A 12,984-nucleotide genomic window follows, 5' to 3' on the forward strand; every position below is an offset into this window, starting at 1 on the left:
GTAAGTGCTTAAATGAACTGGTACTTTGTATCAACCACTCTTTAGTGTAACTTCATGTGCAAAACCATTGATCCTTTAATATCAGCATCTTTCAAATGTAGTGGGCTGCTTCTGTTTATCATGAAGCTCCTGAATGAGTCACTGACTCAATATGGCCATTTGGGAAACATACAATAACTTTAGTATAAGCTCTGACCATCTCTACAAATGTGATTTGTATTTTACAAATATAACAAAAAGGATTGTCATCTTAGGACATATAGACATTTGACAAACATTGTGTAAGGCACTAGAATGATCCTTTTGGAAAGGGTCCTAAATGGATATACAGCAGTCCAAGTGGTTAGGATGAATAGATCTGGGATGAGATGAGTATTCACAGAAGAGCCCCTCGAACTGTTCATCCACAAGGACCTAGGGCAACTGGAGCATGTGATGGAGATGTAGAGAAGGGACAGACAAACATTGGGCTGATTGAGGCATGTCCCCACAACAGCCCTTGCCTTAGCTGTAAATAGAAACTGAACTAGACGGAGACACCGCTTTAACACTACATAGTCTGAGAAGGGTAGTCTCAGGGAATTGGACACAAGCAGCCAGAGTCCTGGGCTTGCTGAGGGGGGTGGAAGCTCAGTGCCAGGCAGGTAGGATCTCATCGGGGCTAGGATTGAGTCTCTCCAATTCCAGAGACCCTGTGCCCTTCGAGTGCAGACACCGAGCACCTGGGGCCTGGCCGGCCCTGAGCATGCCGCTCCAATCAGGGTCGATACGTCTTGATAACGTCCTTGATGGGCCTCCGGCAGATGGGGCAGCAGGCGTTGATCTGTCTCTTCAGCTTCAGCCCGCAGTCATTACACAGACACATGTGTCCACAGGTGTAGATGACCGTGTCCACCTCTTGGTCGAAACACACGGTGCACTCCCCGTTCTTACCAGCAGGAGGCAGCTCTGGAGCGGAGAGCGTGGGAGAGACCGGGGGACTGAGGGGGGAGCTGGGGGCTGTCACTGAGGAGACAGACACAAGACAGGATGTATTAAAGTAAGGGCAATGGGAAATAGATATTAAAAAATAATCCTATAGGAAAGAACTAGCCATGAATACAGTGTGACAGTATTCAAATGATTACACGCAATGGACCATAAACAATGTGATGAAAGGTGTGTGTGTGAGTAGTTCGAGGGTAGGGTTGGGAAAGAGGAAGTGTGAGTGTGCTGCGCGGGAGTTAGGGTGGAGGGTGTGTGTGAGTAGTCTGTGAGAGAGGTGAGGGTTGGTCATGTACCCAGGGAGGACTCGGAGGCAGAGGACGATCGGTTGACGCTGAAGGCCAGGTCAGAGTCACTGTCATCTGTGCTGCTGCTCTGGGAGCTGCCGGGGGACAAGGAGGCGGGGCTGGACTGCATAGTGCCTGTAGTAAAGACAAGCACAGACACTCCAATCAAAGACACATTTTATTGTTCTTTTTCTAGGTTTAGGATGAGAACACTGTCCAGTCAACAATTCAACATCACATCTTGTCCCTCTCTGATTTGTCGTAACAAAAAAGAATTGGGGATTTGGTGTGGTGCTCATGTTCTGTCAAATTGGACAGTACCAATGTTATATATATTTTTAAGTGACTATTCCTTAGTTATGTTGACGTCACTGACAAGCTCCCACTGGGCTGTAATTCAACAAAGCGTCAGGCTTCCATAGGGACTTGTGGGAGTGCTGGGATAGGTCAGCTAAGTCACAACCAAAAATAAACCAGAGAGGGGCCGAGGGGATTGACTACGCCACAGCATTCCTTCAGGTCTGGGAAAACCTAGCGAAACAGGATGAGCTGTTGAAACATGGACAAGCAGGGAATGTGATTGTGGTCAACTGTTGCTACCACAGGGGGGGAGGAAACAACAACGTTTAGACGTTACAACTCTGAGCTCCAAATAGAGGTTTTGTTGTTTGTCCTGCAGTGCTTGTCCTGCGCCCTTATTGATTGACAAGATAAACTAGCACAGTCTGTAGCTTGTACTCTAGTGTAGTTGAATTAGTTAAACTCAGTCCTGTGTATAAATACTGCTCATCTGTGTGCTACCGCTTCGGTGCCGTAGCCGGCTAACACAGTATTTGTGAAAAGTGTTAAATTATATTGAAAGTCTGAGGATCATTGATTGAACAGCAAAGAAGTTAATTGAGAGATATGAAAAAATAATACATTTTCTACTGTCCAGACAATAATTCTATACATCCCAATAAACTGTACTCAGGATGTGAAGAAAAGTAAACAAAAAATGGTTCCACCCGATTTAAGTCCACTTAAAGTGAATTAAAAATGTATTTCCAAACTAACTTCTTGACACTTGTCACATGAGCAAACACCACTCAGATCCCAGTTTCACATTTTTCTATGCCGAGCTCATCCTTCGCGCTCGTTAACAGTTTTATACACCAACCCAGAGTGAACAATAGGTTGTCTCACCCAGTATCCTGAGTCTGTTGACAGCTCCATGCAGGGTGAAGAAGGCCCAGAGGACCTGGGAGGAGTCCACACACAGCAGCCTGCCGCGGGCCGCTCCGTTCACCCCGTGGTGCACCTCTCCACTGGGCAGCAGGCTGAAGCTCAGCACGTCCCCGGAGCAGGGCATGGGGAAACCCCGGTACACCACCCAGTACTCCTTACGGTCCAGTAGGACCTCTGGGTCGGCCGGCAGCTCCCCAGCGTGCAGGCTCCCTGGGTCACAGGAGGTAACCCCAAAAAGCAGCGCGCCAAAGTAGGGCAGGCCCAGGTGGCCCACCTCCACGTACAGAGTCTCACCCACATGCAGCGGCCGGTCGCTGAACACCAGGGTCCTGCTGCTGTCCAGAAAGTGGATGCAGGCGGCCGATCGGTCGGCGGAAAGGATGACGTCAGGCCCACGGACAGGGTGAAAGTGCAGGTCGTTGTCCAGAGGGGAGGGCAGGCCCCGGACCACCCTGGGGGCAGAGAAGGCGGAGGAGGAGGTGGAGGAGGTGGGAGTGGAGGAGGAGGTGGAGGTAGTGGAACAGCAAGGGATAAGCTGGCTGCAGTTGTTGAGTTGGAGGGTGGCGGCCATCTTGGCGGCGGCGGCCTGGTTGTTCTCCAGCTGGTTGTTGCTGTAGTTGGCTGAGTCGTGGCTGCTCTGGGGCAGGTAGGCACTCAGACGTGCCGCGCTGAGGCAGCTGGAGCCCACACTCTCCGCAAACGTGCTCTCTGTGGAGGGGCGAGACAGAGGGTCAGACAGGGGCTCCATTCAGGGAAGCTTCAATGTGTGTGTGTCACCTTCAAACCCCAAATATAGTATTTTCTTTTGTTTGTTATTTACCAAATGAGCAGCGCACTTTAACTCTCCACATCCGTGACTTCACAACCTGTTTATTTCGAGTGTCGTGTTTTATTAGAATCCTAAGTATGCCTTAATTCCCCCCTATGTTATGGCTTTGGTGTAGACAAGTCAGGGCCTAAGAGGCCGTCTTGGCTGGAAACGCTGCTGCTCATGACTGTTTCCAGTGATGCTGGAGCAGTGGAGCGCTCTGGCCGCTCACCAGAGCTCTGGGGATCACACGCCTTTACCAAACATGGCCATAGCTCCTGTCAGCCTGAAGATAAACACTAGCGTAGAGAGACGGAGAGAGAGTAGGGAGAGCGTAGTGAGAGAGGGGAAAGACAGAGTGAGAAAGAGAGAGAGGGGCCGGGGGTAGGGGGCTACTGGTTGACGTCTGTGGCCTGGTTCCTACTTATCTCCCCATGTTGTGTCTCTCTCAGTCTTGGAGAGCATGCAGATTTACTAGCTAGCAACATCGCTGTATCTGAGGACGGTTGTAAACACTAGACCAGATACTGAGCCCCACTCCCTAATGTTTAGTCCTCAAACATCAGCCCTTCCTTAAGGTTAATCAAGTTCGAAATATTTTGTCACGGAGCATAAGGTCCTACGCCCTGACAATGATATGAGGATTCAAACCGCTGACTAACGAGGTCTACATGTACAACTGTCTACAAGTCACTGAGTCACTTTACATACAGACACCCATAGCTATCAACGCCTCAGAGAGCAGCATGTATATTTAGCACGTCAAAACCTGCATCCTACAGCATGTTTGAACCAGTTTCTTCTCAGTTCAACCAGCAGTGTGACCTTGGCGCGTGTCGCCAGCTCACCTAGCAGCGTGACCTCCTGGGTGATGCCGTAGATGTCGATGATGGTCCAGAGGGGGCAGCCGATACTGAGGCCACAGTGGAACAGGATTGGCTCGCCCTCGTTGATGCTGTAGAAGACCCGTCCGTGGCGGTCCACCCAGAAGGCTAGCACGTTGTCCCTGAGAGCCAGCCTCTCAGGCAGGGCCTTGGCCCAGTAGCCCGGTCGCGTCACCAGGTCCGGACACGCGTACTTGGGGATGTCTGCCGAGGCCAGCTCGCCAGGGTCCAGACTGGTGAAGCCGAAGCGCAGCGCTCCGCTCCAGCCCGTGTGGACGCCAGACAGACGCAGACGCACCTGAGGGGAGAGGTCAGGTGACGCGGGGCAGCTGCATCATCACGGTAAACTCATCAGACATTATGTGATGAATGTTTATGGATTCTACCTATGCCAACTGAAGGTTTAGTTTTTTGCGTTGGTAGCATGTTGGAATTATTCAAATCAGTTGGATGGATCGTTATGTATTAAATATAAATGAATGTTTTTCGAGTGTGGCTGAGTTTTAGCGTGACCATGCCATGATAACAGCAGCTTCACCTCAGCTTGATACCCTTACCTTCTCGTAGAGGCGAACAGGTCTCTGGCTGAATGTGATGCCATTACAGAAGCTGTTTTTACGCGTGGCGCGTCGCAACTGGCCATCCAGGCGGATGTTCTTGCCCTTGGCGTGGGGGTGGAAGCGGGGCGACTCCAGGCTGAGGCTGGCCGGGGGGGCCGACGTTCGTCTCTCCACACCTGCACCTCCATTAGGAAGGGTGTAGTACTGCCTGCTCACCACCGGGCGGGGCTGCAGAGTCCCATCTGCTGGGGCACATTAGGGCAGAGTGATTGATTGATTGATTGATAGTTTGGGCTACAAAAAAAAATACTGAATGAAGTAATAATGAATAGTTTACTCATCATTGATTAAAAAAATGACTGAATAAATTCATTAAAAGAAAAAAACCTTGGCGTGAGGTAATTTGTACTAAGATAAAACTAAGATTATGAGGTCCATTCAAGCAGTTTCCAAATAGCTTTTTTGGGTGACTGAGATGTCAGGATGGTAATATGACTGATAGCAGCTGTTCTTAATCGAGCAGAGTCAACAGCCAGCATTAGCTGTGGGGCTGAGTGTTGGTGTGGAGGCTGAGTGTTGGTGTGGAGGCCAGAGGTTAGGAATGCAGTACAAGCCACAGTCCCTGACCCTTCCTTTCCCACAGTGACACTATAAGGCCATCCATCTACAGTCAGATTGTACCTAATAGCCTATTTTAGACTGTAACCTATATTTACTGTATAGAAACGTTGTGCTATGTCCCCACACTGCTCCAAATCTGTCCTGCGTCTCACCGCATGCATCTAGGATCTTGCCACTCCTCCAACAACATAACCATTTATATCAAGACCCCTCAGAGACTATACTCCTGTCCTTTTTCTTCAGCAGATGATGAAGAAAACCTTTTGTTGAATGGATACACTCTGTACAGAGGGGCAGTGTACTAGCATGGCTCATGCCTTGCCCTGACTGGGACGTAGTTCGGCAACAGAGATGAAACAGACCTCAAACCCCCACAAGGTGAAATAATAAAACACACCAACGTCAACAAAAGAATAATTCTACCATCTATTAATGGCTCCCGCACACTCCGAGACATCAGCACAAACACATTCTAAATAGCCTCTTTCATCTGTTTCCAGAGCTATGTTTAGATGGTGAGCTGATAGGGTGACACTGGTTCTACAGAGGAGCAAGATTTACTGGTAATCACGGCCTCCTAGAACTGTCTTTGATCCAATCCGACCAGGCCATAGAGCCATCTTCTCCGCCCAGAACCAGGCTGAGGCAGGCTATGGGTCTACACACAGATCAATGATGACTAGCTCTAAGATTTACGAGTCCGACAAACAAAGATCTGATTGAATTTGTTCCTACAGCCATTGCTGCTGGTTTACAGTGGGAGAATATTAAAAAGTCGATAAAGAAGGTAATTGTTTTCCTAGCCTCTGAACACAGCCAGCGCTCCAAAGAGCTGGAGCAGCCTTTCTTATCCCAAGAAGAGTTCTGAGGCTACATCCCTCCCCCTGGCCCTGGGCCCTTGGCTATCATTTGTTTAGAGAATGAATTCACATCAACTATGTGCATATTCACTCTAATCTACATTAGGAGAATCACTCAGTGAAATGTACCACAGCACATTTCCCATATAGGACATTATCCATAATTAAGTTTTGAAGTAGGAGGCTGTGGTGAACATCTGTAAGATCTCTGCTGCTCTCTGCCCGGCCCCTCTCCCCCTATGGGGCTGCACTGTGACGTATAACAAACTCTGCAGCTACTGTCAAGGCACAGCCGTGGGGGCAGCAAGCTAGCTTACTGGAGAGCTGGCAAACAGAACCAGACGGTATAGACCTAGCTTGCTGTATGTCTCCTGCTCAACTACCTCCCTGACAGGGGCACTCAGGCAGCTTGAAGTGATCGGTGTCACATCAGAGAGAAGAGCAGACTGATATAGCTACTTGGTTTCCATTATTAGAAGAAGGGCATGGTCACACAGCTAAGGGAGGACTGACATATGGGGTCAGTGTCAGCTTTAGATATGTCTTGTATTCATCCGGCCATGTCTACCTTTGTTTTCCAAAAACAAAGCCCCGAAGAGTCTTAGATTTACGGTATAGCTTTAATCACGCTATATATAGTACAGCTTCAAATCTGTCTAGGCGTGAAAGCATTTATTCTCCATATGTAATCAGCCAGTGGCATAGCTATGCAAATATGCCTCATACATGAACCATCTCTGGATTCATGTGTACATCCTACTGTTCAGTGGTCTTACTGACATCAAGTCATGTGTTACTCCTGTTTTTCAGAAAGCCAGAAGCTCAGTGCACAACTAGTTTAAACCAGCCCTTTAAACGGATAATTATTGGATAAATTAAGAAACCAATGCAAGCCTGTTCTAGGCAGCTCAGGAGTACAGGACCCTGGTCACACAATAACTGCCAAGCCCAGATGACCTCACCCAAAGACACAGCGTTAAACTCAGCCAACTGTCTAATCTAAGTGTCTGCTAGAGTGAATTGCGCTGTTTTCTTATCGCACTCTTGGAGATGGGAGAGGGGGATTGAAAAGAAGGGGAGGAATAGAAAGGGTGAGGGACAGACAGATAGGAGGAGAGGAAAGAGAGAGACAGAGAGAGAGAGAGAGAGAGAGAGAGAGAGAGAGAGAGAGAGAGAGAGAGAGAGAATGAGAGGGGGGAGAGGGTAGAGACAGGAGGAGAAAGAGAGGCGTGGAAGGATAGAGATAGAGGGAGACAGGAGGCAGAGGGTGGCTGAGGCAGCTCATTGGAGATTTGGTTAGGAATCACAGTCTAACAGAGGCTTGGGGGCCATTAATGTCAAAAGCTTGGCCTCCTCTTCCTCCTCCTCCTCCTCCCCAGAATGGCTCTCACACATGTGATTAGTTTATTTTTAGAGACCGAATGCGGTACCATGCACGGCTGCACCCCTCTCATTCTTAAATGGTCCCCATGAAAGAAATCATGATGAGATTAATCATCTAAAGTGCTTTCCGATGGAAATATTCGGTTTATGTGACATGAACAAAACACACCGAAGGTGGAGGGAGCTCCACTTTCTGGAGATCATGGAAGCAGGAGAACACACGAGAGCACTGCATCAAGCAGAAACAGCAGCCGAGACCTGCAGGTCAGCTGGCTAAGCTACTTCAGATACCTAAGACATGTACCTAACATAGAGATGCTGGCTTGACCATGATAAATGGATTATAAATGGAGCACACCGGCATGCTGTCCCCTCCCTACAATGCTTTCACAGCATACCATATCAGATGACACTGGCTGTTTAGTGATTTGTCGGTGTTGCTATGGCGCTGTGCTCCTGGATTTTCTCTGGGAAGGTCGTAAAATTTCAGATCTCATGACTTTGCCTTAACTCCGCCTGGCTCATTGACCAGCCCGTTGACCACAGGTTTAAAATGTCTCAAGTTTGTGGGACATGTAGGCTCGTATAAACACCAGTTCATCAATGACCTCACAACAGGATGGCCAAACACAGTCTCCCCTGTTCCTTGCTGTCAACGACTGAAGTGTGGCATTGAAGTGTGTTTGTGTTTTGCTCTCTGTCTGTAGGGCCCAGCTCTTGATAACCACCTGGCGTGTGTTTGTACCCATTTAGACTGAGTATCGAAGGATGAAGAGGCGGTCAAAAAACCTCTGTAGGACTCAGGGCTGAACTGTGCTGCACTTCTCAGATGCCCACGCGTCTCTGGCTAACTGTTGCCCCTCTACACCCACTGCTGGCTCCTGTGACACAGTGTCCATCTGACTACCTGTGCAGGTTGGACCTGCAAGCTGTGAATGGCATGGTGGCTCACACCATCTCAATAAGACACTGACTAATCTGACTGAAGCCACGGACAATGAGGAATCGAATGGCTGTTTTGAATACTAAGATGCATAAATGCAAGGCAAGAAATCTGCTCTGTGGAGGTGGAAAATCAGTTTTAGGGAAACATTGTCACCTGAAAACATACTAATGTGACTAAGTATTAACTGAAAAAAAAGTGGGCAGTTAAAAATATTTCTACTGGTCATCTATGATAAAGTTATGACATTTAAGTATTTTAACTGTCACATTAAGTTAATTAAGTTTTAGGGTTGGGGTTATATATAACATAAATATTGAAAGTGACATGCTTAATGATCAGATCAATCAGGCGTTGACACACACAGGCGTTGATTTTAACCTAACCATAAACAAATGTATCAGGATATGAAATCTAATTGAGCAATTAAAAATAATCCGCTACACCTTTTATTTCCAAGAGCTACTTGGGAATCTCTCCCACGCAGTAGCGCGCATCTCTGCAGCTTGTCAAGACAGTTGTCAAGGGAGCCAATGCCAAGCGTGTACAGTGAAGCAAGTCGCAAAATTTAGGACATGCCATATTTATCAACACAGATTTAACGCAACCTGACGCCTTACTACGGTCACAAATATTGATTGATAAAGGCTATAAGTAGTAGTAGTGTTGACCTCATGAATGTGTAAAATCTTACCTATCAGAGGTTTAGGTGTCGTGTTCCCCATTATTTCCAGTAATTTGTGTCACCGGTTGACAAGTGAATTTTGAATGCAATATTTCGATGTCCATCCATTTATACACGTATAAAAGCGGTGCAATGCGTTGCTACAGATGAGCTTTCCAGTCTAAGTATGTTAGAACCGTTTGAACGGCACCGTATCTTCCCACTCAAGCGTGGACATGCTCCTCTTATCTTGACTGGAGCTGCTACGGACAGGCAGGCAGTCCCAACGGCTCTCCCAGTATTTCGATAACTAGCGCGCAGCAGCCCCCCTCCCCTCCTGTAGTATAGTCTCACTACAGCACGACTTTAAAGACACAGTATGCTCCCTCTCAACCGGCACACAGGATTGACTCCATCTGCTGATAACAATGTCTAATTGTCTGTATGCTTTTCTATTACTGTCATGGGATTGTCTGGATAAAATAAATCTATCAATAGGCTACATAAAGGCCCTACTGAAATACAGCAAACGACCATGGCAATCAGTTTCTACTGTGCTTGAATATCTGACGAAAGTATGACGTGAATAATGTCTGAAAAGACTTAGTCTGAAAGACTTTTTGAGACAGTGGTAAATCTGATAACATCAAACTGCTATCTTTGTTCATTGTTGAATGATGTAATCTTCCTGCCCCAGGAATATCCCCCTTGAAGGGAAACACCCAGTTCTCCTCACAAGGTATGTTTCCATAGCAGACCAGTGACTACACTACAACTCATGAAGCAAAATCAGTTTGTAAAAATACATCTAATTGTTTGCTAATTAATATTATCAATCTAATTTGATGTGCATAGTGAAATCATGCCAAAATGCCTACTATTGAAAAGAGTCCAAACAATTTGTGAGGAAATCCCATCTTTTCCACCCACCCATCCTCCCACAGTCTCCCCTGTCTTCTTCCACACAGCCTTGACCGCTTCTCTCAAGCTGTTTCCTGCCTTCTGAACCCTGCTGGTCTCTGAGGAGCCCAGGTTGAGTGGACTGGGGGGCTGGGAGGCTGGGCTGGAAGGCAGTAGGGCTGGGAGCTTTGTTGGAGGCTGGTTGGATGTCTGTAATACTAGTGATGACCGGAAGGCTTTGTCTCCTGTCTTTCTGACTGGATGTCTGGATGTGGAGCCAGAGAGGCCCGGGGTGCTGTCATAGCCACAGCCCTGTCAGGCTCAAATGGGCAAAGCACAGGGATGGTCAGAGATGACCAGGTGATTATGAGAAGGGCAAGAGGAGCCTAGACCCTGAGCAGTGTGGATGCGTGGGGATGGAACATCAATGTTTGGTGCTGACGTGACTCGGGAGAAGTGAAGGGGAGTGAATTTAATTGGAAACATTTTCTAAATTAAGTATTTTCATATGGCTGGATGGGATGCGATTTAATTGATTATTTCATCCATGGAACCTTGCACTCCAATTAATTGCTATTCATGGTGCACATCCTTCACTCCACCGAAGGGAGCTATCTCTCATGGGTGGGATTCAGACTGCCCTTACTGTCTATAAGGTCATGTTTGATCCCGGCCAGATTAGTCCTGTGAGAGACTGGTGTTGGGGTGTAGGAGGGCTTTGCTAAATATAGCTCAACGAACAAAACCGTTTTGTTTCCTTCTGTTCAATGTTGTTTGTGTTAGTAGGAAATGACGGCCCTTATGAGTCTTCAGAGAATAGTGTTTGTGGGGTGAACTCAAGCAGAAGTAGAATTCCTCCACACCCTTGTCATTGCCTCGGAAAGAAAGAGCTGCCATGTCGAAGGGGATTAACACAGGAAGTGAGCGTGAGGGCAATGATGGAGGTCGCAATCAAGCAAGCCATGTAAACACCAGCAGTGCCACGGTAACAAGTGCTCTCCTTTTCCCTCTGACGTCGGCCTGATAGCATGAGCACAAAATGTGTGGTGTAAAGGAAAGCCTAATGACACTGTGGTTGCTTTCATCCCCAAAGTGATTAAGCGTCCATTCTCTCCTCTGCTCCTTCAATTAAGAAAGGCTTTGGCAGGGTGTGTGAAGCACAGATTATAGGCAGGAGGTGACCCTCTATTTGAGGAGAACAGTTGGCTCTTCTGCGAGTTCTCAGTTCATTGCACACATTAGGCTTGTTACGCAGTGTCAAGTCAAGTCTGTTTATTTATAAAGAACATTTAAAAACCTGCCTAGCTGACCAAAGTGCTGTACAAAGTTATCAAATGAGGCAAACAACAATAAATAGAAACAACAGACAAACAAAACAATTAAGCACGAGTGACGACCCTAAACTGACTCGAAAGCCAAAGAATAAAAATATGTTTTAAGACGAGACTTAAATGTCTCGGTGATGGGGGATGACCTGATAAAAATGGGCAATTTATTCCACAGACTAGGGCCCACAACAGAAAAGGCACAATCACCTTTTGTTTCCATCCGAGTCTGTAGAATGGCTAAAAGGAGCTGGTTCGATGATCTAAGGGGCCTGGAAGTGTGATACAACATAAGGAGATCTGAAATATACAATGGAGCCAATCCATGTAAAGCTTTAAAAACAAGTAACAACACCTTAAAATCTATTATATCTTTATATTTGACTGGTAACCAGTGAAGAGAGGCCAATATCGGGGAGATATGGTCCCTCTTCCTGGTACCAGTCAACATTCTAGTGTGTCGTAACCCTGCCTAAATCTGTCGTTCCGATTGTAGTGGAATCTTCCAAAGCGAGAGAGCCATCCTCTGTTGATAACACCTGTGGGCTTCCTGGAGAGTAAAACATCCCATCCATCCTGGCCACTGACACTGGAATGTTCAACAAAAAACCTTGGTTTAGAGAGTTTGTCATTGGTGTTTCTCCTCTCCTCCCCTTCTCCTGCCATATTTCAGACACCATGTCATATTTTACAACTACGTACTGTATATACCACTCCTGCCTTTGACTCTTGGCCCCTGTTGACACAGAACTGTCAGTCTAACTGTTGTCATGGAAATAAACAAGCCTTGGAGATGTTTCTTACACAAAGACAGGTTTACGGTTGCTGGCTCTGCACATAAACCCCCAAAGTAGGTGAAGGACACAGCTAACTAAAGTTGCATCTCTTTAGATGTCAAACAAAAGAGGCTCATTACCGACGAGATACAGTGGTTTGCTGCCCTCTTTCCTGGTAGCTAGATGTCCGAGATGCATCTCATTTGGACCGTGGAGAGAAGAAGAGTATGCTGTTTTCAGGAGGACACAGTCAGTCACTGCCTGGTTTGCAAAAGGAAAGTTGGCCTGCAGCTCTGCAGACGGCTGCCATGCGGTAGAGAGAGAGAGAGTGACTGGTCCTTGGACTGCAAAGTGTTTTATTTGCAGTATTTTAATTCCCCCTTTAAAGATCGAGAGGCTCTGGAGAAATGCTGAGCAGATGGCCGTTTGGGAGGTTTGTCGAATGTGGTGGTCTGAGCGTAGGAGAGGGCTGCCATCCAAAGCCACTGATCTAATGGCTGGAGTGAGTCATACAGCAGAGATCCACCTTCTCCAAGGAAGAACAGCCATCTCTGACACATGGGCTTGGCATAAAGACACTTATTCATATCACAGTGTTTCACTTATTTCCTCTTCACGATAGTGAGCCAAAAGGACCCGGGACTTGTTTTTTACAAAGAGAAAAAAGTTGCCCTCACATCTGGTTTCGTTGTGAGCAGCGATCATCATCATCAAGTTTTGAAGGATCATCTCACATCAGAAGTGTGTATATTCAGGTCAGGA

At 47.1% G+C, this 12,984-nt stretch overlaps 1 protein-coding gene across 1 annotated transcript; it reads right to left on the reverse strand.

Annotated features, from left to right (window-relative positions):
• Positions 1–40: 40 nt before the first annotated feature.
• Positions 41–9,440, reverse strand: neurl1b (neuralized E3 ubiquitin protein ligase 1B). Its single transcript, XM_067247582.1, has 6 exons — positions 9,252–9,440; positions 4,748–4,992; positions 4,155–4,488; positions 2,457–3,206; positions 1,281–1,406; positions 41–1,005 (listed from the first exon to the last, which is right to left on the reverse strand). The coding sequence occupies exons 1-6, from the start codon at positions 9,280–9,282 to the stop codon at positions 758–760; spliced, it is 1,734 nt and encodes a 577-aa protein (XP_067103683.1). The 5' UTR covers positions 9,283–9,440; the 3' UTR covers positions 41–757.
• Between the last annotated feature and the right edge of the window lie 3,544 nt (positions 9,441–12,984).

This window comes from Osmerus mordax, chromosome 12, assembly GCF_038355195.1.
Source record: "Osmerus mordax isolate fOsmMor3 chromosome 12, fOsmMor3.pri, whole genome shotgun sequence".
Lineage (NCBI taxonomy): Eukaryota > Metazoa > Chordata > Actinopteri > Osmeriformes > Osmeridae > Osmerus > Osmerus mordax.

Bases quoted from the DNA above. Each gene is read 5' to 3' on its own strand.
- neurl1b (XM_067247582.1), bottom strand. From the start codon at position 9,282: ATGGGGAACACGACACCTAAACCTCTGATAG. The intron at 4,993-9,251 runs GTAAGATTTTAC...GTGCCCCAGCAG, and splicing joins GACACCTAAACCTCTGATAG to ATGGGACTCTGCAGCCCCGC. The intron at 3,207-4,154 runs GTGAGCTGGCGA...GCCCCTCCACAG, and splicing joins CCAGGAGGTCACGCTGCTAG to AGAGCACGTTTGCGGAGAGT.